The 27,479-nt window shown below is 58.4% G+C and overlaps 8 protein-coding genes across 8 annotated transcripts; 5 read left to right on the forward strand and 3 right to left on the reverse strand.

Moving 5' to 3' along the window:
- Nucleotides 1–155: 155 nt before the first annotated feature.
- CMQ_3797 (uncharacterized protein) lies at nt 156–1,126 on the reverse strand (the record flags this gene model as incomplete). Its single annotated transcript, XM_014319735.1, has 2 exons — nt 156–824; nt 905–1,126. 2 exons carry the CDS (start codon nt 1,124–1,126, stop codon nt 156–158), a joined length of 891 nt encoding a protein of 296 aa, XP_014175210.1.
- On the forward strand, nt 484–1,583 carry CMQ_4227 (otu-like cysteine peptidase; the record flags this gene model as incomplete). Its single annotated transcript, XM_014320165.1, has 3 exons — nt 484–850; nt 916–1,184; nt 1,245–1,583. The coding sequence occupies 3 exons, from the start codon at nt 484–486 to the stop codon at nt 1,581–1,583; spliced, it is 975 nt and encodes a 324-aa protein (XP_014175640.1).
- Nucleotides 1,584–1,707: 124 nt separating this feature from the next.
- On the reverse strand, nt 1,708–5,203 carry CMQ_3654 (formamidase; the record flags this gene model as incomplete). Its single annotated transcript, XM_014319592.1, has 11 exons — nt 1,708–2,003; nt 2,067–2,309; nt 2,365–2,453; nt 2,502–2,807; nt 2,864–3,094; nt 3,165–3,222; nt 3,285–3,303; nt 3,361–3,486; nt 3,863–4,891; nt 4,951–5,057; nt 5,119–5,203. 11 exons carry the CDS (start codon nt 5,201–5,203, stop codon nt 1,708–1,710), a joined length of 2,589 nt encoding a protein of 862 aa, XP_014175067.1.
- A 1,731-nt stretch (nt 5,204–6,934) lies between these two features.
- Nucleotides 6,935–9,278, forward strand: CMQ_4073 (uncharacterized protein; the record flags this gene model as incomplete). The annotated part of the gene is made up of 2 exons (XM_014320011.1): nt 6,935–7,430; nt 7,513–9,278. 2 exons carry the CDS (start codon nt 6,935–6,937, stop codon nt 9,276–9,278), a joined length of 2,262 nt encoding a protein of 753 aa, XP_014175486.1.
- Nucleotides 9,279–9,960: 682 nt separating this feature from the next.
- CMQ_3902 (uncharacterized protein) lies at nt 9,961–11,973 on the forward strand (the record flags this gene model as incomplete). Its single annotated transcript, XM_014319840.1, has 2 exons — nt 9,961–10,213; nt 10,277–11,973. The coding sequence occupies 2 exons, from the start codon at nt 9,961–9,963 to the stop codon at nt 11,971–11,973; spliced, it is 1,950 nt and encodes a 649-aa protein (XP_014175315.1).
- Nucleotides 11,974–12,213: 240 nt separating this feature from the next.
- On the reverse strand, nt 12,214–13,581 carry CMQ_3516 (ct20 family protein; the record flags this gene model as incomplete). Its single annotated transcript, XM_014319454.1, has 3 exons — nt 12,214–12,346; nt 12,582–13,248; nt 13,344–13,581. The coding sequence occupies 3 exons, from the start codon at nt 13,579–13,581 to the stop codon at nt 12,214–12,216; spliced, it is 1,038 nt and encodes a 345-aa protein (XP_014174929.1).
- A 260-nt stretch (nt 13,582–13,841) lies between these two features.
- On the forward strand, nt 13,842–16,896 carry CMQ_3547 (gamma-tubulin complex component; the record flags this gene model as incomplete). The annotated part of the gene is made up of 2 exons (XM_014319485.1): nt 13,842–13,974; nt 14,045–16,896. The coding sequence occupies 2 exons, from the start codon at nt 13,842–13,844 to the stop codon at nt 16,894–16,896; spliced, it is 2,985 nt and encodes a 994-aa protein (XP_014174960.1).
- An 8,625-nt stretch (nt 16,897–25,521) lies between these two features.
- CMQ_3615 (c2h2 transcription factor) lies at nt 25,522–26,992 on the forward strand (the record flags this gene model as incomplete). Its single annotated transcript, XM_014319553.1, has 2 exons — nt 25,522–26,254; nt 26,325–26,992. The coding sequence occupies 2 exons, from the start codon at nt 25,522–25,524 to the stop codon at nt 26,990–26,992; spliced, it is 1,401 nt and encodes a 466-aa protein (XP_014175028.1).
- Between the last annotated feature and the right edge of the window lie 487 nt (nt 26,993–27,479).

The following is a 27,479-nucleotide window of genomic DNA, read 5'->3' on the forward strand; positions in this document are numbered from 1 at the left end:
ATCCTTCACACTATTTACACATGTTGAGAGAAGAGCTGCGTTTGCTTCGCCTTAGCTGCATTTGTCTCGGAAATCAAATCGTACCGGTACACTGCATCATTCAAGCTCCGAACCGAAGCCAGGACGCATTTTGACAAGAAGAGAGGCAGGGCCGTTCACGAGGTAAAGAGCCGCCCCCCTATTTGCCCCCTACAATCTGATAGCCCACGCTTATGTTTGTGTTTGCTGAAAGCGGCCCAAAAGAAGCCCAACGAAACAGAGCGAAGCCTCGGCCTGGTCTGCTGCAGCCTACGATACACGCCACCTTGCTCACAGCCCGAACTCTGGTCGAGCTTCCTGCAGAGCTGTTTCGTCCTGTCCAGAAATACAACCTCAGGACAAGACCATTGGCCGCACAGGCAGAGCTCGGAGAACACATCCTGAGACCCGCTTCTTATCGCTCGATTCCCCCTCCCTCTTTCTTCATCCCCGCGTCCCGATACGATGTCTTCGATCCGCATGCGCGTCCGCGGCCCCAGCGCCACCGTCACGCTGGAGGCCGCAGCCGACTGGACGCTGGCGCAGCTGCTGGAGCTCATCCGCGACAAGACAGGTGTGCAGAGCTTCACGCTCAAGACGGGCTTCCCGCCGACACCGCTGGACCTCGCCGACGCAGCCGCCATGACGCTGGGCCCCCTGCAGCTGAACGGCGCAACCATCATGCTCGTGCCGACAGACAGTGGCGGCCCTTCGGCGTCCGAGTCCGCTCCGGCACCGACATCAAGCACCCCTGCGCCCCCGCCGTTCGTCCCCAAAGGCGTCGATGTCGACGAGACCGTCGTGCCCTGGGACGAGGGCGGCGGTTATCTGGGTGCGTCCCTCGTGTGCATGCTCTCTCCTCGTTAAAGAAGCCCTGCTTGCTGACTTGGCCACCAGTTCTGCGCGTCATGCCCGACGACAACAGCTGCATGTTTACGGCCTTTGGCGGCGTCGTCGGCATCCCGGACCCGGCTGTAGAGGTCCGGGCGCGCGTGGCCGAACACATCCTCGCGCACCCAGACAAGTACTCCAAAGTGGTGCTCGAGAACAAGGAGCCGGCCGAGTATGCGCGCTGGGTGCGGGACCCGCAGCGGTGGGGCGGCTCCATCGAACTGCAGTGCCTCAGCGAGATCTACGACATCCAGATCTGCTCAATAGACGTCAAGGTGTGTGTGGTCTGTGTCCGGAAGCTGTGCTGCGTGTGTGTCTATTTGCTGACTAAGCAGTATGGCCGCGTCGACACGTACGGCCTCGATAAAGACACGCGATGCATCCTGCTCTACTCAGGCATTCACTACGACCGGATCGCGCAGACGTTTGACCTGGGCTTGCCGGTGGACATGGATGTGACCAAGTGGGGGACGGATGACGAAGCCGTACTGGCCAAGGCAAAGGAGCTGGCCGCCAAGCTCAAGGGCGCGCGGTATTACACGGATACGCAGACAATGGCAATTCGGTGCGAGGTGCCCGGATGTGAGAACTGGCTGGGATCGGGCCAGAAGGACATGATAAAGCACACCAAGGAGACGGGACACACAGCGTTTTCCGAGCTGGCGATTGATTAGTTGTGCTTGGAGGTGTTTTGTAGCTGGGATTTTCACTGCCATTCTTATAGAGAAAGCGGGAGTTTCATCGCGGAATTGCATTCGTCAACTTCTCTAACAGGAGGTCCTGCACTACACTACTCTTCTACTCCTTGTACGTCAAGCCTCCCCCAAAGCTAGTTTTGCTGTTGGAGCTACCGGCCAGGACGACGCCGTCGGTGACGCCGGTGGGATAGGCACAGCTGCCCATATCAAGTTTCTTGGCGGCACCAGCCTCGGGGCCAATGTCAAAGTCGAAGATGTCGTGCGGCAGGCCGAGCGTGGTGCAGGCGTTGGGAATGTCCACAATGCCGGCGACGTGGCCCTGGACGGGAGCGCACGATAAAAGGAGGTAGATTTGGTAGTCGTTGTAGCCGAAGCGACGGAGATACTCAATGCAGCCTAGGGAAGGGGGACAGAGTCAGGACACAGCCTCTATTCCGATACACCGTGCGGGAGACTCACGAAGAATGGTCTGCCGGTAGGCAACAGTCACGTCCATATAGTGCTGCTTGCCGTTCTGGTCGACGCTGAAGCCCTCGAAATAGATGTAGCGGCCGGGGCCAAACTGCGGCTCGACCGGCCCAGGGATGTAGATGGGCGACTTGAGGCTGAGATCGGCCATGCCGTTCTTGATGACCTTGAAGTTGATGGTGATGATGCCGGCCATCTCGATGGCGCCACAGAAGGATATCTCACCATCGCCCTCTGCAAGGCCGTTAGAACAAGATACTGGAAGAGGGGGTGTGGAAAGACGACGTACGGGAAAAGTGCAGGTCACCGACGCTGAACTTGGCGCCCGCCACATGAACAGGCAGATAGACCTTGCTGCCACGGCTCAGGTTTTTGATACTGGCGGGTCAGCATATCGACGGGAGAGAGGGGCGAGAAGTTGCTCACTCGCAGTTGCCGCCGTGCTCCGGGCGGCCCGGGACAGTGCGGGCGCCCTCGCGGCCGATGCGCTCGGCGGTGGCGGCGTCGGCAGCTCCGGCGTGAGCATTGAGCGGCTGGGGCGGCAGGGCGACGTCGCGATCGGCGAGCTCGCTGGCCGCGATGAGCTCACCCTCGCGCTTGTTCCAGGTAGCGAGCACCTCGGCCGAGGGCGCGCAGCCCAGAATGCCAGGGTGGATGAGGCCGGCAAACTTGACGTGGGGGATGTGGCGCGAAGAGCAAGAGATGCCCTCAAAGTCCCAGATAGCCTTGGCTCTGGGGGATGTGAGCAGGTGTGGGCTGTGAGGCCTATACAGAAGCTGAGGACTCACGCAGTCGGGTAGATCTCGTCGAGGAAGCCGCCGCCGTTGTGGCGGTCAAAGACGCCGGTGAAGCCCCAGGGCTGGTCTTCAAACGGCTGGACGTCCATGATCTCGATGAGCAGCAGGTCGCCCGGCTGGGCGCCGGAGATCTCAAAGGGCCCGCTCAGATAGTGGATGCGGGTGAGGTCGACGTGCAGCAGGTCGTCGGCCGAGTCGTTGTTGCCGATCTGGCCGCCGGTCCTGTCAGGCCGGCGAGCGGGACGTCAGCGAGAGAGACTCGAGCTCAAGAGAAAAAAGAATATCTCCTCACCAGTCCAGACACTCAATCTTGACCGTCTCGCCGTCCTGGATCGTGCCAGAAAAGGGGACTGCTGATCAGCATGGCTGCCGATACCAAGCACACACGTCGACGATATTCTATCTCACATACTGTCGGGGTGCCATCGGTTCTGAAGCGCGAGTCAGAACGAGTCTGTTTGTCTATGCAAGCTAACCGGGAAACGTACATGTAGGCCTGGTTGTTCCCAGGCAGGCTTATCGAAGCTCACTTTGGTGATGGTACGGATGCCGGTTTTGCCCATGGTTGCGACTGCTGTTTCGGGCACGGTGTTGGCTTGCTGGGTCGGCTGTTTCTGGCAGGCATGGGCTCAAGTCTTGTTATACTTGTATTCCTGGCCGGACGCGTCTCCGTCGTCCCTTCTATATGCTACTCGTTTCTCCGAAGAGTATTAACGCGGGGTACTAAGATACATCTCAGTGACGGCAACCCCCACACTAAGACGATAAGGTAGAACGAAAGAATGCAAAGAAAACGACGTAATCACAGCGCCAACAGCAGACAACAGCCAATGATAGCGGTGGATTGAATTGAAATATCTTGATTGCAAAAAGCCCGACGGCGCTTCTGGGCCCCGAAACGCTATCATTCCATCCTCCAGGACAGTTCGCTCACTGCTTGGCAACGGGCGAGTATGCCGGTGGTGGATCATCGTTGTAGCGTCGACGCACAACGGGGTCCTCGATGATGGCTGTGCTGCCGGTGTCGTTGCCGCTGCTGCTGCTGCGGACAATCTTGCTGCCGGTGCCGCCGTGCTGCCGCTGCATGGCATCCAGATTGTCAAGGGCCAGCTCGAGAAAGGCTTTTTTGTTGCGCCACTGCTGCTGGCCGTCGGCATAGGCTGCACGCACGGCCACGGCAGACGTGGCATCGACACCGGAAGCCATAACGGCGGCGGCCGGCGGCGGGTCGGTGATCTTAGTGACGAGGTAGGCCGTGGACGCCTCAGCGATGCCGTAGATGAAGACACCAAAGAAGGGCACGCGCAGCATCATATAGAAGCCGGCGCCGAAGCCGAACAGCAGGCCCTCGCGGCTATGGAACCAGCTGCGCTTCTGGGCGGCAGAGAAGCTGACGCGCGAAAAATACGGTCCCAGGAGCTCGCGCATGAGGCTGCGCTGGCCGTAGTACGTCTGGATGAAGACGACGAGATAGCGTCGCGGCAGAAGCAGGCCGCCGCCCAGGAACACCACGGCGGCCGGGCCGAGACCGACAGCGTGGCGGAAGGTGTAGAAGCTCGCGGCCGGCAGTACGAAGCGGCCGACGACCGGCAAGAAAGACAACGCATACACGGCCAGCGAGATGCCTGTCTTGCGGGCAAAGCGCTTCAGGAAGCGCGTGAGCCCGCTGCCGCCTGCCGAGGAGTCTTGGGCTTGGCCCTGGCCCTGCCGCTTCAGCTGCCGGCCCGCATCGCCGTACTGCCGTAGGTTCTCGTAGTAGCGCTGGTGCGGATCGATGCCGTCGGGGCGCTCGTGCTCGTGCTTCTGCGCGTACGTGTGGTCGACCCACTGCAGCGATAGCATGAAGAGCTCGTCCATGGCCGGCGTGATGTGCCGCATCAGCGACATCATGAACAGCGGCACCTGCAGCACGTTCGACTGCAGGAAGCGCAGCCCGTCCACGATCGAGTCGTCCCATGTCATTGCGTCGAGCTCCATGAACAAGCCGAGCACCCAGAGCACGATACGAAGGGCAATGATCTAACAGTGGACGAGGAGTGAGCACGTGATCTTTCAGTATGGAGGGGAAGGTCTCGCACCGGAATCTCCACCAGCAGCCGGATCACTATGCCGCAGCCCACGGCAATGACCGCCTGTCGGTAATGCTGCGTCGTCCAGAGGCCGGGGTTCTGCAAAGCTCGTTGGGCTGGGATGTGTCAGCTGAGCGGTTTGGCAAGCAAAAAACGACATGCTGGGAAGTCACGCACCACCCACGAGCGTGAGCTGTGCACCCCGCAGGATGGCATTGATGTCGAAATGCGAAAAGTCAAAGAGTTCTTCCTTTGTGGCCATGGTGGGCAACACGAACCGAATTTAAGGCGGGTGAGGGAAGAAGTAAGTGTGCCAGAGGCCAGTTTGTAGAGCTCAAAGCTTTTACCTAAGCCGGGCCGCGAACGTATGACGTATGCCTGTCCGTATTGACCAATAAGAGCCCTGACAAAAGGTGAATGGTCCACTGTAACCCACTTTTCAGCATCATCGAGAGAACTGATCTGAGTTTATCTATTTTTGCAAGGTCTGACTGGTGGAGGACAGGAATTTAATTGCTGAGAGCGTCCGGTGTGTTGGCCACCAAAGCAAGAGGTTACTGAATCAACAATGGCGTGCACATAGCGTGTGCGTATACCGGATATCACCAGATAGGACTGGTGCTTGTCAAATATGTATACGGCATGCACTGCACTTTCCGGCTCCCGGAAAACATTCCAGTCTCACAGGTTCGGTGACTGGCTAATCATAGCCAGCCCCTAATGCACGATGGAGCGAAGAACCGCGTGCTAGCCCACGGGCGGCAGTTGGTGCTCCTACCGACATTACCGACAGGTTTTGCATCGTACTCGTACCTTGTGCCGGACAAGCCTTTTGGTTGTGGATAAGCGGCTTGTAGTGTGCCTGCCTCGTGTCGTTTCAGCCTCTCTGTCTACGAGTACGAATACGTGCGGACCTGCTCACCTCTCTATCTCACCATCTTCCATCTCCCATCTCCCCATCTGTCCGTCTGCCTCGCTCCTGATTCAACAGCTACCCGCCGGCTGAGCACATGGTGCCAGAAACGGGGTGCGGTGTTTCTGTCTGAGAGCCAAGACAGGCCACAAATCCAGGGAGTTTCAGTGTGATACATCCATCTTGCGGACCCCCAGTTTGTCCCGCACGACTCCCGCCGTCCGGGCGTCATGATGTGTGCATATGTGCTCCGTAGCAATGTAACTATGTATCTGGCGAGATGGCAGCAAGATGACACCCAGCAGCCAACAGCGGCAGGCCGTTTTTAGCGTCCCGCCAGCGCCGTTGGTCGTCTTTCGCGTCGCGCTCTGCACGTCCTAGCTAGATCGGATCACCATCAGTCGAGCGCGTTTCAGACACGGTAACAGCAGCAGCAGCCTCTAAACCCCAACCTGCAGGCAGAGCAGATAACTGGGCCGCTGCTGCAGGAGCCTGTTTCCAACTGGGCAATCGAGTCGGACGGTCGCGGAGCCTTGCTCGTGCAGCCGCGCTTCTGATTGGTTGCGCGCGCGAGATTAACCGGGGCTCGACTGATTGATCAATCCTTCTTGCCGCTTGCAGTCGCACTTCTGCACCCTCTTCTGCACCTTCCGCACGCCGGCGGCTTCCTCGCCCTACCATGGCCTTCCTCGGCATGGCGCTGCGCGTTAGCCCCCCTAATAATCCCCTCCCCTCTCTCTCCTTCCTTCCCGTCCCGTCGTCGATAAGACATGGTAAACAAACGTTGGCCCAGCCACCCACATCGACAAAGTTCCGAAGCTTTTTGTCATGAATGTCGTCGCGTCGCGGGCGAGCTGATCCCTTTTTGGGCCATTTTTTACTTCGCTTTTAAAATATTGCCTCCCATCGCTTCCTTTTTTTCGCCTTCCTTCGCCGTCCGACGACCCCTGTAGAGTCTGTCCCCAACCAATAAAAATGCCCATAGAGGCAAGGAGCATTCCCAAACATCACGCAAAATCGCCGCCAAAATATCACAGGACCCTGCAGCCGAGAAGTGCAAACGGCCAGACAACAACCACCATGGAGGCTGCCAGTGCAGCCGATGAACCGGATGCGCCCCCGGATGGCCGGCGTCGTGCTTTCACCAGGCCCATGTCCGCCCACGGTACCGGCTCACCGCCGTTTGTCCGTGTCTCCGCTGGAGCTTCTGGAGCTTCTGGAGCTGCTGCTGCGACTCCTCTTCTTCCTACTGTTTCTAAGAGGAGGGCCTCTACCATGTCGGGTCTTGCTGCAGAGGCCGCTGCAGTCGCTGCTGCTCACGGCACCTTTCCGGCCTCTGGACACCACATCGATCCTAGCCAGGCCCAGACTGCCGGTGGAGAAGTCGTCGAAACGCTGTATTCCCACCCTTCCGCAAAAATCATCTCTTTCTCCGCGGGTGCCCGCAACTTTGTCGAGATTGGCAGCGCCCACAGTCGCAGCCGTAACAGTCGCCGGAGCATCAGCTCCATCGAGGACGACATAGAGCCCGGCACCCTGCCATGGAACTCGCAGTTCGAGCGTACCATCGCCGTCAGTAAGCTAGCGTCTTCCGGTCCCAACTCTCCCGATCGCGTGATTGTCGTTTGCTCACCATCTCTCGTTTTTGCGTGCTATAGACGCTCTCTCCATCTACCGCGCACCCGGCTCGGTCGCCTTCCTGAGCTGTGGAAGCGCACTCCAGCCTATCCTGCCCAAGAGCCAGTGCTGGTGCATTGACGAGGAATCGAGCAAGTTCATCCTACAAATCCGACGGCCACAGTACTGGCGCATCGAAATACCCGTTGGCGACAGTGGCGAGAACGACGAGCGGGCCCGTCGCTTTCGCGAGGTCTTGGAACAAGTGCTTCAGTTCGAGAAGACGCCGTGTCCGTTCAAGCGCGCCTTCACCGTCGAGCTCCCTGAGCGGCCATCGACACCGCTGAAGAAGCGGCCATGGACGCCGGTGAGACGAGCTGAGAGCGACGTCTCCTACACGCCCCCGACGTCTTCCAGCCTGGCATCACTCTCAAAGCCCCGCCAGCAGCCGCGGCGGAGGTCGTTGTCGCCGGTGCCCCGACGCAAATCCCCATCCGTCTCGCCGCCATCACAGTTTGCAACTCCCGTCAGGCCATCACAGCCGCTGGAGTTTACGCAACGCGAATGGGCAGCAATGCTGCAGGAACAGACCAAGGCTGCCGAGGAGTTTGACGAGGACGGCCGGCGACTCGTGCCAGCCTTGGTGGCAGAACACGAGCGCATCATCATGGAGGTGAAGGCGAGTGAAATCGAGGTGAACAAGATGGGCACGCCCTGGAAGAACAACGGGGGGACTTGCACCCCGTCACCTGCTGATCGGCGAGGTGGTGGTGGTGGTGGGTCGAGGGACAGGGCTCTGTCGTTGGCTAGCGACATCTCTGTCATGAGGCAGGGTGGCTGGTCGAGTGCTGACCGGAAGTGGTCCGAGGTTCTGGACTCGGACCTATCCACAAACGATTCCGGCAGTCCATTTAACAGCGTCCGCTCTTGGCTCTCGCCGGGCAGAACCCTGCCGCCGTCGTCGCCGCCGTCGTCGGCCGGCTCATTAGCTGCCTTTCCGACAGGCCCAGAAAATGCGCTACCAGGCCTCGCATCTTTATTTCAGGACACTCGGAAGGTTATCGACAGCACTGGTGACAGCACTGGTGCTACAAAGCCGTTGGAGGGAGAAGAAATACAGAAAGGGCTGCTGCAGCTACAAGAACAACAAGCCGGTGAGCAGCAGCAGCAAGAACCGCAGCCACAACCACAACAATCGCGTATCCGTCACCGGGCGACGACGTCCAGCATATCGGTCACAACGTCGAGCATATCGGTCACAACGTCGAGCATATCGGTGTCGAGACTATCGTCTCTCCCTCCCGCTGTCAACATACTTACGCCGGCTCGACACCTGCGGGGTGTCACCAGCTCCGGACGGGCCTCCACGCGGCTCGAAGCCATGCGTCGCATTCCAGGCTCCATCATGTACAGGGTCATGGAAATCCTGCTGGCACCGCCGAGCTACCTGATCACGCTGATGCTCAGGGTTGCTGCGCGCATCATCTCGGGCGAATGGCGCGGGTCCGCCGTTGGCACCACGGACGCTGGCGAGAGCATTCCCGTGCAGTGGGACTACACTGATGTCGACGACCCACTCGGGCACAAGTCGGGGCTGCGCTGGCGCAGAGCCTTCAACAACCTCAGCGTCTACTCTGAGGCCGATGTGGAGGACGTCACTGAGGGCGAGAGAAACGGAGACGACGGCAATGGCAAGCTTTCTCCCTCGTCCACCCCCAAGGGGAAGTCCACGACTGTCGATGATGAGACGCTGTCCGATGTCGGGGAAGATCGCCTTGTCTGGACTCGGCGCTGGGCTGTTGATTAAAGCGGCGTCTTCGTCCCTGACCTTTCCATCTGTCTATCCACTCCATTATACCCTCAATTCTCCTAATACTTGCACACTCCCATCTCTCACCATCTCACTACGCCGCCTCTTCTCCCACCCTTTCGTTTATGTCGAGCCACCGCCACTCACTCATATTGCATCACTCGGAGACATTGCCGGCGTTCAGATTGACTCTTGTTTACTGGGCCTGAGAGACTGGCCGTTGAAGATTTGATTTCAGGGTACGGACCCTCTGTTGTTCTTGGGGAGCCGCCTTGGATAGAAGCTCATAGTCGAACCCGTAGCTAAGAGCTTATTAATGCAAGCTGATGGGGATTTGTCTGAGAATGTTTCAAGAAGACATAAAAGTACGAAAACATTTTATTCCACCATTGCATTCGGATGTTGTACGACGTAGGGGTATGGCCTGTAAAATTGTGGCGTCATGAAGTGGCTTGACGCGCTAACGATAACGATTAGAAGCTTATAGCTTTCGTGCATTCGCGCATCATTGCTTTCGTGCATTCGCGCATCATTGTTTTGTAGCAATCAGTGCTCTCCATTTCGACAGACACACGACAGAGCTACCGTCAGCTTTCTTCCCAGGCCTGCCTACCTGCGTCTCCGTGAGCTTTTCGACTTCTTGTCCAGAAAATACACGAACAGTTTTAATTTGCAGATAATGGCTGTGTCGGCTTCGGCGGCATATGCTGCGATGAGGGCGACACAGCAGGCTCTCCAACCGGTGCCTACGAATGCCATGGGTAATGATTCTGGCAGCGGCGGCGACAAGACACAAGAGCATAATGACAGCCGGACTGGGCCTGACTCCCCATACACGACCACAGCTCTGAGCCGCTGGTCTCTGTTGAATCGCAAGCTTCCGGACGCGGACAGCATTCGCAGTCTGCACATTTACGATTTCGACAACACCCGTAAGTCATTCTACACTGACTTATACGGGACTGGCAGTTGACAGTAGACCTCTGCGTGTGCAGTATTCAAGACGCCTCTGCCGAACCCGAAGTTGTGGAACAACCCGACACTCGGCTATCTCTCCAGCCAGGATGTGATCTCGACGGGAGGCTGGTGGCACGACTCGCGGATTCTGGCGGCGACCGGCGAAGGAATGGCCAAGGAAGAGCTGCGAGCTTGGGAGGGCTGGTGGAACGAGCGGGTGGTCGACTTGGTGCGGCTGACACAGGCACAACCGGATGCGCTCTGCGTCCTGCTGACGGGACGGTCGGAGAGCGGATACAGCGATCTGATCCAGCGCATGGTGACGAGCAAGGGGCTGGACTTTGACATGGTGGCGCTGAAGCCGGTGGCAGGCCCGAATAACGAGCGGTTCTCGAGCACAATGGCGTTCAAGCAGGCCTTTCTCGAGACCCTGATGGAGACATACGCAGACGCAGGCGAGATGCGCATCTACGAGGACCGGCCCAGACACGTGACGGGCTTCCGCGACTTTCTGGCCGACTACAACAAGCGGCGGCAGCGGCGGCAGCCCATTGCCGGCGAGGTGGTACCGGTGGTGGACGCGACGACGACGCTGGATCCGGTGGTGGAAGTGGCTGAGGTGCAGCACATGGTCAACCGGCACAACGCGGCGCTGCGCAAGAACGGTGGCAAAGGCCGGCGTGGCCCCCTGTCGGTCAATAAGACGGTCTTCTTCACCGGCTATCTCGTCAAGGAGGCGGACTCGAAGCGGCTGCTCAGCCTGCTGGGCGTACCACCGCCACATCAGCAGCCGGGCGGGCGGCGCGACCTGCGATACCATGCCAACAGCATTCTGATCTGTCCGCACGCGTGTCCGCCGCACCTGCTGAGCAAGGTTGGCGGCATGGGCAGCAAGATGTCGTGGGAGGTGGAGGCGACCGGGAGCATCGACAACAGCGTATGGGCGGCCAAGGTGCGGCCGGTGCCGGCGACGGCGACGATCCACACGGAAGGTCCGAAGCCAGTGGTGGTGCTGGCGGTGGCGCGCAACGGGAGGCCGCACCAGGCGAACCAGATCCGCCACTGGCAGCCGGTGGCGCGCGACAAGGCGTACGTGTTTGAGACGACGGTGGGCGAGAAGGCACTGCTGCGCGTGGAGCCGGAGAACGGGGCGAACCGGCGTCGTCACCACAGCAACAACAACGAGGGTGATAACACGGGCAACGGCAGCAGCAGCAGCGGCGAGGGTGATGGGGACGGTGATGTGGAGGGCTCGGGCGAGGGCTCGGCCGATGGTGAAGGCGGCGACAGCAACCAGACGACCAAATCGAGGGGCTCCAGGCGGAAGAATCATTCAGGCGTTGGCGGCAACAGCAACGACCGACGACAACAACAGCAGCAGCAGCAGCGAAATGGGCCGATCCCGACGCAGCCAGCGGCCTTTTCTGCGTTTGGTGCGCAAAGCGGCCGTGGTTACCACTTCCAAGCGACAACTCGGGGCGGACGAGGAGGCGCGGCTGCTCGCGGTCCTGGATTTGTTGCCGGCCGTGGGGGCTACCGTGGTGGACCGCAGCGAGGACGCGGTGGCGGTGGTGGAGGAGCAGGCGGAGCGGGCAAGCAGCTGGGTCGAGCACAACAGCAGCAGCAGCAGCAAGGAAATCGGCATTTTTACCAGTCTCTTGACGATGCCGGAGGGTCTGGCGGCTCGGGCGGACCGACACAGCCAATGGTGTACGACGACGAGATGGGACAGTAGGAGTGGGAGTCAAGAATAGTCGAAAGGAGTCGAAAAGAGGAGACATACGAACATTTGCGGTGACCGTCAGAAATTGATACCCTTGGGAGCTTTGCACATATATGATGCTGTCTCTCGTCTGCTGATGATTTGCCGGCACGCTTATTATACAGTGTTTTTACAGGAGTCCTCGGGAAAGATGTCTGGCTCCGGTGTGTGTAGAAAATACAAGTGCAATTGTCGTCAGGTGGACATGCCTCTTCATCTGCTGTCCACCTGTCCATCTTCAGGTCTATCATCTTCCCCGTCCCCGTCCTCGTCCTCGTCCTCGTCCACGACCACGACCTCGGCCACGACCGCCTCCTCGTGTCGCTCTTGGTGGTGGTGCTCTGACCTTTTCCTCGACCTCTTCCTCCTCGTCCTTGACGTCGGCATCAACATCATCATCGTCGTCGTCATCGTCGTCGTCGTCGTCATCGTCGTCGTCGTCGTCGTCATCCGAATTGTCGTCGTCGTCGCCGTCGTCGTCGTCATCGCCATCGTCATCATCGTCGTCGCCATCCCCTTCGCCCTCATCCTCGCTGTCGCCTCCTCTGCGGTCCTCATCTCCTTCGCTGGCCGTTGCCGACCGGCCCTCGACATCATCGCTGTCGTCGTCGCTGTCGTCGTCTTCGTGCTTCGCTCGCGGCGCTGGTTTCCGTCGGCCGGGCTTGGCCGCACCACCGCCGCGCTTCCCACGTCGAGAGCCGCGCGCGGCGTGGGCTGTAGCAGCGGGCGATGCGGCCGACGACGTGACCATCTCGGAGCTCTCGACGGTAGACGAGCGCGTGCGCAGAGCGGCGTGCGCCATCTCGCCGCGCTTGCGCTTGGCGACGCTGGGTCGCGCGGCCGCCGGTTCGAACGCGATGCCCGTCGAGGCGGGATGAGACGAGGCGGTCGTCGGCGGCGGCGATGATGCGTCTGGATCCCACTGGGCGGGCGAGGTGGCAGCCGAGCGGCCGCCACTGCCGCCATCGCCGTCGGCCTCGACGCTCTCGACGAGGGCGCGGTCCAGCATGGCGTCGCGGAAGTCGTCGAGCGGCAGGGCAAACTCCTTGTAGCGGGTGTCGTGGCCCGGCTGGCTGTCGGCGGCAAGGTCGAGCGAGTTGTCGCGGTCGTTGATGGCCTCGAGCTCGTACTCGGTGCAGAGCTCCTTCCAGATGCCCGGGATGCGGGTGTGCTGGCAGACGTCGGGATCGAAGCCGCGGCAGCGCAGGTGCTCAGAGATGGCAATCATGCGGAAGTGTCTGTGCATGCCTGAGCGGCTGATGTCAGCCGATGAAGAGGATGAGCAGACGAGCTGATGAGCTGATGGAACAGCCAGAAGGGCGAAGCTTCAAAGTCAAACCCACCGGACGGCTTCCACCGGATGACGGCCGAGAAAAGCCCCGCCTTCTGCTCCGAGGTCCAGCAGCTCTCCAGCGGACTGGGCGCCGCCGTCCGAAAAACCGCCTTGGCCGCCGGCTCGGAGCCCGAAATTGTCGGCGTCTCGGCTGCCTGCGGCGTGTCGAGGTCCATGGCATCGTCGTCACGGCTCGGCGTCGCTGCCGCCTGCGCCGCGCTCGTACGCCCTCTCTTCTTGGGCGGCATTGCTCTGTGTGTGCACGCAGACGGTCTGCTGACTGTGTTGTCGGCCGTGTCCAGCGATCTGGCGTTTGCTTCGTGGATGCAGATGGTGATGCTGCAAAATTCGGAATTGGCAGTAAGGTCGTAGCTTCCGTATTACAGCGCAGCCACAGCGCCACCGCGCAAAAACGCGCTTTCCATGTGGAGACGCGTTGGGCTGTCTTTGGCCCCTCACTTTGAATGCTAGCTTGACTCGACCTCATCTCTGGCCAACACCTCGAGCCATGGCAGACGGCGGCACATCCGAGCTTTTCGCCATTCCCGACTTTTGGAAGTCGTCTACTTGGCAACAGGAGCTCGGTCTGGCCGATGCTTCCGACGAGACGCCAGATGGTTTTTTTCATCTCAAGATCGGTGGTATGGCCCCAGATATGGACTGCATCCTGTCGATTGCTCAACAGATGCAAGCATGTACTGACGTCTGCAGAAAGCGATGCGATCACGCTGTTTCTCGGACAGGACGAGCCGCCCGATGACGACCGAGAGAGCACGTTCTTTCAGATCCCGGCCCTGCTCCGAGAGCTGCAGCCACCAGTTGAGGCAAACGAAGACGACTCGACACAGCAGCCATTGGCTGTCGTAAAGTTGGCCCTGGAACCCCCTTCTGCCGGCAATGACGACGACGATAGTGACCTGTGGCTCTATCCCGACGAATACCTCCTCCCGTCCGTCCCCGGATACAAGTCTTGGACGTCGTTTGCACACGCAGACAGCCGGAATCTGGTCTCGATCCCTGTTTTGGCGTCAGAGCAAGGGCCTGCGTTTCTGGATGCTCTCGTGCTCTCGGACGACAATCTCCTCGGGCTCAAAGTGACAGGTGGTGGCGACAGCCTCGTCGTGGATCCGCGTGGATACTGCAGCTGTCTGCTGGCATTGGCTCTGGGCCGTGCATCTGTCCTGTTTTCGTGGGACGACGACCGGCGATGCTTCGTCGCTCTGCATTCGTCACCCCGGATATCTGGCTTCACCGGACCCATTCTCCGCAGTGTGGAGCGGACGTGTCTGGAGTGTGGCACCTACAGCCGATCGCTGCGGGCCTTTGTCGACGTCTCGTTCACGTCGGCCACATCGGCCACGCCGTCTCGTGCCGCGCTAGCTCGCGCAGTCGACCGCCTGCTCCTGACCATCCAGAGTGAGCTCGGCGTGCGTGGCCAGCGGTCCCGATCCGTCCTGCAACTGCAGGCCCTCATCCGACCCGTCGCCGCTGTTGTCAGGTACATGCGCGGACTCGTCGTCCAGCTCTCGCGCTGCTCGGCCGACGACGGGATCCTGCTGGCCACGCTTTTCCAGGAGGCCCAGTCCATGGAGCACAGCGCTCCACTCCTGCGCGAGGTCGCCAAGCAGGTCCTCCAGATCGTGTCCGAGCCCTGGCTCGGCTTTGTCGGTCGCTGGATCGGCCTGGACCCCCGGAGCAAGAACACCATGTGGGCCGGCCAGTTCGAGAGCAAGGCCTTTGTTCGCCACGGCGACCGCGTCTGGATCGACGACACCGGCGCCGAGCAGGCCGAGCCAGACTACTTCTTGGACGCCGACAAGATGCCGGCCTTTATCCCCGACGAGATGGCCCAGGCCCTGTTTGAGACCGGCCGCAACCTGCGCTTCCTGTGGACCAATCACCCGGAACACGCCCTCTCGGACCCGGCCACCTTCGCCCGCGCTGGGCCCCCACCGCTACGCTGGCAGTTCGACTGGGAGCCCGTCCTGGAGGCCGAACGTGTGGCCGATGCGTACGAACTGGCCGTAGCCGTGGCCATTGCCACACACCAGCGGCGACGACCAACGTTTCAGCTGTCTCAGGCGCGGCAGCCGCCGACGAGCTTCGAGATCGGCTGGAGCCTGCCGTCTCTGGAGCTGCAGTTCTTTGGGAAGGACAATGACCAGATCGCCAGTGGCATTGAGGCGTCCATGGCCACGCTGGACGGTCCTGTTGCACATGCTGCCGACGACGGTCTGACCACGATTCTCCGACAGCGGCTCTTTGACGACTACGACAACGACAACAGCAATGCGGAGACGCTGGTGCTGGACGAGTTTTGCCCGCACTGGTCGCTGCTGCCGCTGCTCTCGTTTGGGCCTGTCATGGCGGCCCAGGCGCGACTCGTCAGCCGCGCGTGCATGCAGCTGCTCTTTGGCGCACACGACGTCCGGAAGCACCTCCGGCTGCAGCGTGAGTTCCAGCTGCTCGGCAATGGCGTCTTCTGCAGCCGGCTGTCGCACGCACTCTTCGACCCCGACCTGGCCGGGGCGGAGGCGAGGACGGGCGTACAGCTGTCGAGCGGCGGTCTGGGCCTGCGGTTGTCAAACCGCGACAGTTGGCCGCCTGCCAGCTCGGAGCTCCGGCTGGCCCTCCTGGGCGTGCTCGTGGAGAGCTACCAGGACGGCAGGAACAGAAAGGGCGGAAAGGACAAGATGCCGGGAGATCTGAGCTTTGCGGTGCGTGATTTGTCAGCGGAGGAGATGGACCGCTGCATGGACGCAGACTCGCTGGAAGCGCTGGACTTTCTGCGGCTGTCCTACAAGCCACCATTGGCGCTGCTGTCGGTGATGACACCAGCGATCCTGGTCAAGTACGACCGTGTCTTCAGGCTGCTGCTGCGGGTGTTGCGCATGTACTACGTGGTCAACCAGCTCAGCCGGGAGACGTCTGTGCGCAGGGCTACGGCCGCAGCAACGGCAACGGCTACAGTAGGCGGCAGCTTGCAGTCGCCCGACGATAGCGTGGCGACGCGCTTCCGCTTCGAGGCACGCCACTTTGTGTCCAGCGTGATGGCGTACTTTCTGGACACCGGAGTGGGGACGCCGTGGCAGGCGTTTGATCACTGGCTCGACGACGTGCAGGCCGGCTTGGACGGCTTGGACGAAGGCGAAGGCGAAGGCGAGTCGAATGCGACAAAGCACGTGATCAGCCCCGAGCGGCTGCGAGAGCGCCACGAGCAGACGGTCGACGAGGTGATGGCGGCGCTATTTCTGCGCAAGAGACAGCAGCCGCTGCTCGAGCTGCTCGAGACCATCTTCGGACTGATCCTGGACTTTGCCAAGCTGTCGCGCAGCCGGGCGTCCGACCAGACAGGCCTGCAGCAGCAGACGGTCAGGCTCCACGCCGACTTCCGCAAGAAGCTGGCCGTCTTCCTCACCGTCTGTCGCGGCCTTGGCGAGAAGCAGGCAGACAGTGCGGCCCGACGGACCCAGCAGCTGCCCCAGCAGTCAGGCCCCTCTCTCGCCGGCCTGCTGCTGATGCTGGACTACAACGGCGCCTTTTCAGGCTCGCCTGGGCGGTGATAGGCTGTCTGACGGATCCCCGACGACGCATCTTACTCGCACACATTTACGCGAACCGGACAGGGACCCAGTTTCCCTTGCTACCCTGTTTTTTGGAGCCTTCTCCTGAATCCACTTGGCACATGGCAAAGAGGCGGCCACGCCCCACCGGACAGACAAGCCTCGTATGGTTGATGTGTGTGGATTCCGGGTTTGGAGAAAGGGGTCTCCCCCATTTCCCCTCTTTGCTCCCCTAAAGACGGTCGAGAGGACAGTGAAGGCCACTGTTTTGGGGAAAAGGGGGTCTCTCCTTGGCTGGGGAGCACAGAATCTACACGCTAGAAAGATCATAGCAGATCTGTGCTATTACCCGTCCCAACGGCCTTCTAATGCTGTCCCCCACCTCCCTCTGGGTCACCGAGGGCCACAAAAGAAAGTAGGGCGCGGGAGCGCTCCTTCACTCTTTGTTTGGCGGAACAGGAGCGAGGGGAAGTAGAAGGGCGGGCGGGCAGGCCGGCATGCCGGCATGTCCGGCTCTTTCGTCGGCCGTTCTCGCCTACGAGTACGAGCCCGAAGAATCGTCTGTCTTGCACGGTAGTCCAGATGATAGCAGACAACAATACATGTGATCAGTATCGCTGCGCTACGGACAAGCCCGGGCCAGTCGCTCCGAGGTGTGGCATATAAGCGACCGTACTCGTACTCGAAATGTCCGCCAATGTATCTGTACCACCACGTATTCCTCCGTACGTCGCACGGCACGTCGTACTGGCAGGTTTCCCCAACCCTGGCCCTGGCTGCGACTCGCCGAGGTTCGGATTGGCGCAGCCACGAAATTGAATTGGGAGATACTACGGCGAAATGCTTTAGCTTGCCATTTTTGCGCATCCGTAATTCTACGAGCAGGATACGTACGAGTACGAGTATAGGGGGGTGGCGTGGCAGGAGCGAGCCCGCGTGCCTTTCCAGGCCAGTGCGAATACGATGTCACGAAGCTAGGCCACCACTCCGGCCTCCTTCTTTATTTGATTCTGCGCTGCTGCTTCTGCAAACAGCAGCAAGCAACAGCAAGCAACAGCAAGCAACAGCACCAGCGAAGCAAGCGAGAAGCCTGAAAAGAGCCGTGGCCCAATGTGTCCATTCCACGTAGACATGCACGGAGCAGACGGCTAGGAGATGGCTCGGAAATGCACCGCAGGCTGACCGCTCACATTGAGTGACCGACGACCGGAGCCGCAGAGGCCGATTTTCATTTTAAAATAATACGTTAAACCTATTTGCTCAAAGAGCGGTGTCGAAAGTGCGGCCGCGAAGGCACGGTGGCAACGCCCAAGGGTTCAGGTTTTATTGTTTATTTATTTTTTGTCGCCTTTTTACCATTTTTGGTATTATTTCTCTCTTTCTTCGGAAGGGAGGGGGGAGACGAATGTGGTCGGGTATCGTCACCAAAAAGCCTGCGATGCGCGCACAAAAACGTCGGAGCACACAACGCGAAGATCCGTCGTCACAATGGGCCCATCGTACTATGCTATGTAAGATACTTACTATGTAAGTATGTGCAGACTATGCAGCCCTCGTACATCCGACAGACAGAGCGACCAGTAGAAAGAACAGGCCGCTCGTGTTCTCCTCGTGCTCACGGCCCTGTCTGGTGTCGCGGGAAGACCGGGTTCAACGTACTCGTACGGAGCACATTTCTCAGCACTGCCGCCAACCTGCAGGCAGGGGGGGGTCCCTCTTTTTGCCGCCGCCGCTCCCTTCCACCCCTTCCATCTTCCACTACTCCGTACTCTTTCCCTCCCCACACACCTCTAGACACTCCGCCTGGCTACGATGCCCTTTGTCTCACGCTGCGCGGTCCCTCTTGGACACATCTCTCGTCGTCTGCAAGAGGGACGGCCTTGCCGATCCGCTGCTGGAACTACGTCGTATGTAGCCGGTCCGTACGGAGAGATGGAGAAGAAAGGCGGAAAAGTGGGCAAAATGCACTGGCAGATTTTCTCTATAAGAAGCAGTGCAGATCTCCGACCAGGGGGGAGGGGGGAACAACCTGGTGAGCTGGTGTGCTGGCGCGCTGGCGTGCCGATGTGCTGATGTGCTGGTTTTTTCGCACCTGTCACAGAAGCTGCATCCAAGCCACACCAACAGGCTCGGCCGGCTGGATGCGGCCCTGCCTCTGATCACCTTCTCTCTTCCTTTGTCGCTCCTATTGTGGGATAATTTCATCGGCCGTCCCTAGCGCTCTTTTCTGCCTGCTACAGCTGGCGCTTCCTACAGGCGGCTATACGGGAATGGGAATCCTCTGCGCCTGCATACTCGTAGTATCTTATGTGCCCGGTACCTGCTCGCAGGGGGCAATTTCGATTTGTTGCATGCATGTGTCAGGGTCGCCGTCGTGCCCGTCTTCCGCCTGCGCCCTTGTTGTTTTTCTACATGGCAGAGGGTGCGTTGGTTGAAGAATGTGTGGCCGAGTCGTGCTGCCGCCAACGGCAAGTGTTGACGCAACCTCTGGCATCGGAGAACACGCACACGTACTCGTATTTTGCCTGCAGCCGATCCTATTAGTGAACAAATGGTTTGTCGTCGGCGTCGAGGTCATCTGACAGCCTGCCGGCAGACACAGCTCCTGTGGATACGCGTACGCTTTGAGCCAACACGGAAGAGCCACCGGCCCACCTTCTGCTCGACTGCAAACACATCCGGGCACACCCACTTGGGCGACCCGAACGCCCGTCCAATGCCCACTTTTCGCGCGCCTGCCACCTTGCTCTTGCTTACGAGCTGTCCTGCTCCGTGTCGCTGGCCGGCCTTTCGGTCTGTCGCTCCTGCCTCCTCTGCTCCGGCCCTCCTTCTCGACTCGTTTTGGCGCTCCCAATGGCACCCGACACCATCTTACCAGGCCAATTGGCCGTGCTACTATGCACGCGTAGATGGCATCTAGGGATACATCGCCTCGCCGGCCGTGAGATTGCGCGTGGCAGTGCTCTCAAGCCGCAGACAGCCGTTTATCCTGATCCGCCTTACGCGTCGACGTCCTCTGTGCCGTGGGCAATACCGCGTACAACATCAATGCCACCAGCACGTCCGTACTCCGTACTTGGGATGGTGGGGCCTTGTGACAGGAGAGCTTCTAGCTACGACACTATTGGCTGGAGCAGCAGGTCGTCCTTGGTCCATATTATATGCTCCTGCTACCCGTACGAGTACCCCGTAGGTGCCCAAGAGCACCGCTGTACAGACAGCAAACACGCGATGCTTGGCAAACCCTCTCACCGTGCTTGAACATGCTCCTCGTACTTTGGCAGCAATGCTTTTTTTGTGGGTGCTCGAGTCTGCTGCTAGTCGAGCCCATTCCCCATAATTACAGCGGGTGCCACCACGAAAGCTGCACTGAACAAGAGAGCGCCCCTCCCAGAGCCTCCAACAGATCGTTTATCTGGCGCTGTCAAGATGCTGGCTGCACTACCAATATGCCCCGTAAGCTGCTCCAGTGGGGTCTCTGCCTGTCTAACGGCAGTCGAGAGCTCTCTCTCTAGCCAGATCTCCACTCTGTCAAGCGAAACAGCTCGGGCGGCCACTAAAAAACAACACATCCTGTCAGTTGCGTCGTACAAGAGCGCTCTGCCTTCCGGGGAAAGCCTGATGTTTCAGCGAGCAAGTCCGGTTCCTCTGCTGCTGCCACTTATTCTGTACGCGCCCTCTTGCTTGTTTTGCTCGCGTTTCGCAACGCGAGCAGGGTGGGACATCGCTCTGGCTAGTTGCAGGAAGCAGCCAGGTATCCTGGCGGTCACGGAGCAGGCCTCTACGTATCCTTGTCTGTCAGAAGCTCAGAAGGCGTGGCTTTTTTCCACCATGGGTGGTACTTGTACACCTGGCATGCAGCGAGTCTACGAATATATTTCCGAACTAGCATACGACGTACGCGTACGGAGTACAGTGTCCTGCACAGTGCCCGGACACCCATGCTGGCGTCGCAAAAAAACGGTGTGAGTGGACTGCTCGCATGCATCGGGGACATGTCCGGCAACCGAACTGTTGGGCGAACGATTAATATAGGAGAGACCACTCGCTAAAAAAAAATGGAGGCGAGGAGGGAAAGGGTTATTCGCCCCGGAAAGCGGGACAAAGGACTGCAACTCGTGAATAATGCCTTACAGCATCTTACATAATATCTTTTACTTCCTTACGACTCTGGGGCAGGGAAGATGCATCCTCGCACAGCATGTTGCCGAGAAATAGAGCCCGTCGTACAAACTTTGTCCAGGGCAGATGGCCCTCTGCTCAATCCCGTCCGGGCTCCCATCTTGGTTGGTGCCTGACACGAGTACGATGCCTGTGCATTGCCTGTTCCGCTGCCGAGGCCGTCTTCGTCTACGAGTACTCCGTACGAGTGCAGACTGTGAGTCCTATGTATGTGTAAGCGTTCGTGCCACGCCGCATTAGCGGCCGTACGTCGTATGTAGTATTGATTGGGCTCGAGGGTTCCTCCTGATTGCAGGCGGTTTGGCCTTCGTGTCACCGCCATCCATTTTTTGGCCTTCTAGAAGGCTTCCTCACAGACCGACTCTTTGCGCTGACCCTGGAGATGAGTTTCACGTCCCCGCCGAAATGGCAGGTGCGGAGCACTCGAGCGCATCACTGCCAGCCTTCAAATTAACAATTACTCGTTCGGAGTACGACGTATATGCCTGTGTTCGAGTTTGTCCACTTTGTCTACTTTGCCTCCGTAGCGCGTTCGAGCCACACCACAAACCCTAAGCCTTTTACGGCCGCCGGACTGTTAAGCTGACACCGTCCTGCAAAGAGAGAAATCTCGGTTACAGGACTCGGTCTCATAAGTTTGTGCAGCAGGTATCGAGACATTCCGAGCACACTGAAAAGAAAGGGATGCGGTGTCTCGGCCTCCCCAGATCTGCTAGCCGGTTATGCACGCAGAACAGAACCGTGGGCGCCGGCAAGCCGGCATCTACGACGTAGCAACTGGGCAGCTAGCAAGATCGTCCACCCCGACATTCGTACTCTCACACAGCTGGTTTCTGCAGAAGCCAGGTCAGCCGATCAGACCCCTTTCTCTCGCCTCCTGAATATCAAGGACACGACCAGTTGCATGAATGTGATACTGGGAAATGTACGAGCACTTGCCATTACTATTAGGGGGGAACTTAGTGGCCGGTCGATGTCGCCTTCTCCTGGCAGGCAAAACGATCAATTGGCGGTTTGCGCACTCCTTTGCCAGCAGGCTAGTCCAAAAAGGGTGCAAAGGGCGGGCTGGCTGTCCGAATGCAGGCAAAGCCGGAAGAGATCTTGCCTCTTAGGGGGCAAAGGCGGTAAGAGGTGTGAAGCGAGCACTATTCCCGCCTGTGTATTCCCGCCCGCGTCTCCTAACGGACCTGCTCACGTTTACTCCGTATTCCGTCCAAGAAAATTGGTCAGTTTGGACGAATGGCTCTACGAGAGGAGAATAACGGCTGCACACGCAGACGCAGACGCACAACCACGTGGGACTGCTGAAAATACATATGCCGTCAGGATGAAAACACGCCAGGCGCAGACGGGCTCTCGCATTGGGCTCTGCCAACCAGCACGGCTGCAGCAGGATAGGACGATGCCGGGGAATCGACGTCACCTGCCGCCGGTCGCATCATCGTCATGATGGCAAGAATTCCCCAATCGGGCAGTTTACGACGTTCCGCGTACCAAGGGTATGTTTTGTTTCTCACTAGCTGGCTGTAACAACCAGCAGGCGGCTCTCATACGAGTACTCGTAATACGACACTTCAATGTGCTAGTCTGGTCCTGTGCGCGAGGCCGAATGGTGGTAGTCGCCTTCCGTCTTCCATCTTCCCGGTCTCCGTCAAAGCGCTGTTCGCATCGGCCTTACTGAGTAGAGGCAGGTCAGTTCGCGACCGCGTTGTTTTTTTTTTTTTCTAGGCCGGGGAGGTTGGCACGAGCGATGTTCTTTATTCTGGGGTGGGGAGTGTTTTTTTCTTCTTCTTACTCCCAGAGCGCTAGCCTAATTAGGAGGCACCGGAAAGTAAAACTCGTAAGATGTGTCTCAAGAAGAGAGCGAGAGAAAAAGAAAGAGAAAAAAAACCTGCACGCGCCAGTACGAGTACGCCACAGGGCTAGCTAGGGGCAGGGTTGGGTGTCTGAACAACGCACACGGAAGTCTGCACACGGCACCCCCTGGAATGTGTCTTGCTTGAGGGCTTGAGGGCGGCCGAAGAGACAGGGCAGGGGAGAAGGGAAGGATTGCCATTCTGCGCAGACGCTGCACAGATACATTGTAATTGTGCTTGTGCCAGGGAGATATCCATCTACGTGCATCAAGATGGAATGGCACGCATCTCAGGCAGGAGGCGGCGGGCGGGGGCAAGGGAGAGATGATTGAGACAGCCGGTGAGTAAAAACTGCTGGATGGCTAGTTGCTCAACTGGCGGTCGGAGCTGGTTGGTCTGTCACTCGTCCCTGCCCCATGAGCACGCGCCCAGCCACCCAGCTTGCACCTGCAGCCAGCGCACTGTCCTTGGAAGGCACCATCTCGCGCACTTGCCGTCTGCTGCTTCTCCCCAAGTCCACCGTGCCAAATTCCTCCAAAGCACAGTTTGGCTCCTGCTTGCCTCTTGCTATCCTAACTCAGCTGAACAGCACATATTGCTCTTGCACAAAACAAACCGGCAGTAATAGACCTCTTCGTATATTATATTGTCATATTCTTCTTTTTTATTATCATTACCATTACCATTATCATTACCATTATCACCGTTATTATTATTACTATTATTGTTTTTTTTCCTTCCTTCTCTTTTTCTGGCTAGTAATCGTCAAATTATCGTTTCTTGTTTCTGCCACCTCCCTACTCTTCTACCCCCCCCCCCCCCCCCCCCTTCCTCCGTGCGAGTTCTCGCGCCAATTGGAATCCCTGCCACGCCCGCTCTCCTTCTCTTCTCGTCCTTCTCAAAACTCTTCCTCACTCTCCTTCCTATTTCTCACGTCTTGCTTGCACCACATCCATTCTCCTCTTCAGACTCCTTGTCATCTCGGTTCTCGTGCTCTTCTCCAACGTCCATCCATTTTACTCACTACCTCCTTGCCGCTGTTTGAACGTGGCAAATCCGGCTTATTCTGTTTGCCTGCCGTCTATTGCGCGTCTTTCGTTCGCCTGCCGGCTGCCGCGCTAACCAGACCAACGGCTACATTTGCCCTGACGGATTTGCGGATAACGGACCTTTGGGATCTATTGTATCTCACTTCGTACTGGTACGTTTTTATACCGGATCCTACACCACCGTCTAAAAAAGAAGGGTCCAAGCCAAAAAAGGTGATTATCCCTGGTGCCCTAAGTGGTGGCACTCTGTATTTTCATTCATCGCGGGCAAGCAGTAAAAACTCCCGCTGGTATATATATGCTGCTCTTCCCTTTCTTGGTCTGGTCTCCACCCGTCCACTTTTCTCTCTTCCCTTTCCTTGAAATCCACCTAAATCCACTCAGCCAACCGCCCCCTACCCACCACCCGTCCACCAAACAGCGCCCCTACTCACACTACAAGCAACCGCAGTGCTACCATACAACTCAACCCGCTGAAAGAATCCACCCTTCCCGGCCACAGACCACCGGTACCTGACAGCTTCTTCCAAAGCCTCCCCCCAAAGAAGGTAAGACGAGGACGGAGCACAGAAGGTGCAGTAAAAAAAAAAAAATACCATTTCTCAAGCCATCGTACCCACTCTTTTTTTCTTCCTCACTACACCGCAATCAACCCAACTCTCTCAACGGCCCAATATAACTGAACGTCCTGTCTCCACAACTTTTTTTTCCTTCCCATCTTCAACCTCCATAAAAAGTTTCCTTTACAACCACTTCTTTTCTTTCCACCCTCCACTTTCGAGAACCTCCAAATATCCACTCTTTCCACAAATCTCCACCCTACCTCATCCCATCCCGTCGTCGTGTGCCACTTTGCCAGACGATTGAGTGGTGCACAGTAGAAGCAGCAGCCCAGGTAAGAACGAAGTACAGAGGTGTATGGCCAAAGCACCAGACTGGTGATCATGCGCAAAACAGAAGAGATGCGGCCATGATCTGGGCGATAGACATCAAGACACGGGTTTAGAGCAGACGCGACACGACCAACAATTGGACGCGCTGGTGTTGTTTTTGTCGTTGCATCCTCGTTACGAGAAGCAGCCCAAACAAATGGCACGAGACACAATGCAGCTTTGCGAGCAAGTGCATACATACTATGGAAACATGGACGCGAATTCGCATGTGCCAAGTCAGAGCTTGCAGCCAGCGCGACTTCGTTACTGGCTGGATTTTGGCTTCCAGTCTGTTCGGGCAGCCAGACAGTCGAGCTTTCATCGTTGCGTGCGAAAACCTCCAGATCAATTTCTGATTCGACTGCCATCACCTAACCCGCCACGTCTGTCGTCTGCTGTCGTCGTCTGCTCTCTAGCTTCTTCTGTTTTTGCTTGACCGCCAAGTCTCTTCACCCCTTGGCCTGTTTCTGCCGCTACCCATATATCATTTGCACTTCTGCCCTCTCACCTTCTCCTGTTTGCTTTCTCTGCCTCTACCATCAGTCCAAGTCTTTCTTGCTGACAATGTTCTATAGGTTAATATCGGAGGAAACAAACAGGTTTACAATGGACGGCTCACACTATTCGTCTAACGTGATGAATGGCACATCGAACCAGTCCTACCCTTCATCTGCCTCGTCGACGCCACAGAATCTCCAGCCGCATACGCTGCCACCCCTGCAGCAGCAGCACCAGCAACACCCCCAACACCAGCAGAACAACGGCATGATGCATGCGGGCAATCCCTATGGGAGCTACCCACACACTCCACGGACGCCCGCAACCCCAAACACCCCGGGTCCTGCCAACATGACCGCTTACCCTCCTCCGCCGACCACTAATGGTGGTCGAGGCTACCAGATGATGAGCAATGCCTACCAGCAGCCTCATCAGTATGGCGCAACCTCGTCGGCAATGCTTCCCCAGTCCTCCACCGCAATGGCCCATCCCCAACCCATCGCCCCGGCACCGGCTCCAGGCTCTCGGGGTCCACCTGTGCTGCGTCCTATGCCTGCCGGCGGCGTCATGCCACAACCAGGGATGTCTTCGCCTTACAGCCAGAGCCCCATGATGCCTCAGGCAACAATGCTTCCCGAGACCGAGCAGCCGACCCACGTGGTTGGCTCTCAGGGCCGCCGAGGCATTCTGCCGAGCGCCCCAGGCAGACCCGCTCCCCCAGCTGCAGGCACGGTCACCAAGAACCAGATTCCCCAGAAGGACGCCGACGGGAAGTTCCCTTGCCCTCATTGCACCAAAACGTACCTCCACGCAAAGCATCTGAAGCGTCACCTTCTGAGACGTAAGTTTACTTTCCAAGTGCATCCCTTTTCTACCTTTTCTGTGCCTGAAAAGAAAACTGACAATCGCAGACACCGGCGACCGCCCATACATGTGTGTTTTGTGTCGCGACACGTTCTCGCGCAGCGACATTCTCAAGCGTCACTTCCAAAAGTGCTCTATTCGTCGTGGTAACCCGACGGGAGCCAGCCATCTGTCGCACCCACATGCCCATGTCAAGAAGAATCAGCAGGCGGCTCAGAAGCACATGGCCGAGGCTGGTGATATGAGCCACATGAACGGCATGGGCAACGTTCAGCCTGATGGCATGGTTCACCCCTTCGGGCTGATGCCTGCGGGTAGCGACGGAATGTCCAATGACCAGGCCCAGCTGTCTCGTTCGAACAGCATGAACCGCATGGACGATGCTGCTGCTGCGGATCAGAACCGGCGTAACGCTGCCGCTGCTGCAGCTGCTGCAGGCGCCGCCGGAAACGTCATGGGTGCTCCTACCCGCGTCGGTAACGGCGGCCCGGGTCCCCAAGGCCCAGGTGGCTCGTATGACCAGTCTCCTTATAATGGAAGTGTTCCTGGTGGTATGAACCCGCAGCTGGCCAACTACAACATGCCGGGTAACCAGAATGGCATGCCTATGTTCACTGGCCAAAATGCCAACCCCCAATCGAACCTCGATTGGTCGTCGATGTTTCAGGCCGGTGCGCAACATACCTACACCAGTCAATCATCTGTTCCCATCTAATACTCGGTAGACGCAGACCGCAATCAAGCAAGAACGTAACGCCCTTGGCGTTCAACCTGTTGGCCTCCCGGCGGAGAGAGGCCACGGCGACAGCTCTGCCACCGACTGACCGCTATCCTTCAGTCGTTGGGATCCGCTCTCTACTCAAGATCCGTACCAGCAACAAGCATCCCGGACAATTTACCCTCTTTCCACCCCCGATCGCCACGAATATGGCCGTTGTTTCCAGAGAATCTCGAGGCCTCTCTCAATCTGTACATTCTTTACCACGTGCATTTTCCAATCCTTCATATCTCTACTTCCGTGTACTAGAAGTTTGCACTGGGCTCCCTGCTACAATCGTCTGCGTTGCTGCTCATTCACTTGTGGTCGACAAAACAATTCCTCGGCCATTCCGGGACGGGTTTGTGGCCCGTCCTTAGCCGGATTGTAATGGTAGGAGGGTTCATTGCAATCATGGGCGACTTGTCTGGTCCCTCGTTGCGGC

The sequence above is a fragment of the Grosmannia clavigera genome, assembly GCF_000143105.1.
Source record: "Grosmannia clavigera kw1407 unplaced genomic scaffold GCSC_113, whole genome shotgun sequence".
In the NCBI taxonomy this organism is placed as follows: Eukaryota; Fungi; Ascomycota; class Sordariomycetes; order Ophiostomatales; family Ophiostomataceae; genus Leptographium; species Leptographium clavigerum.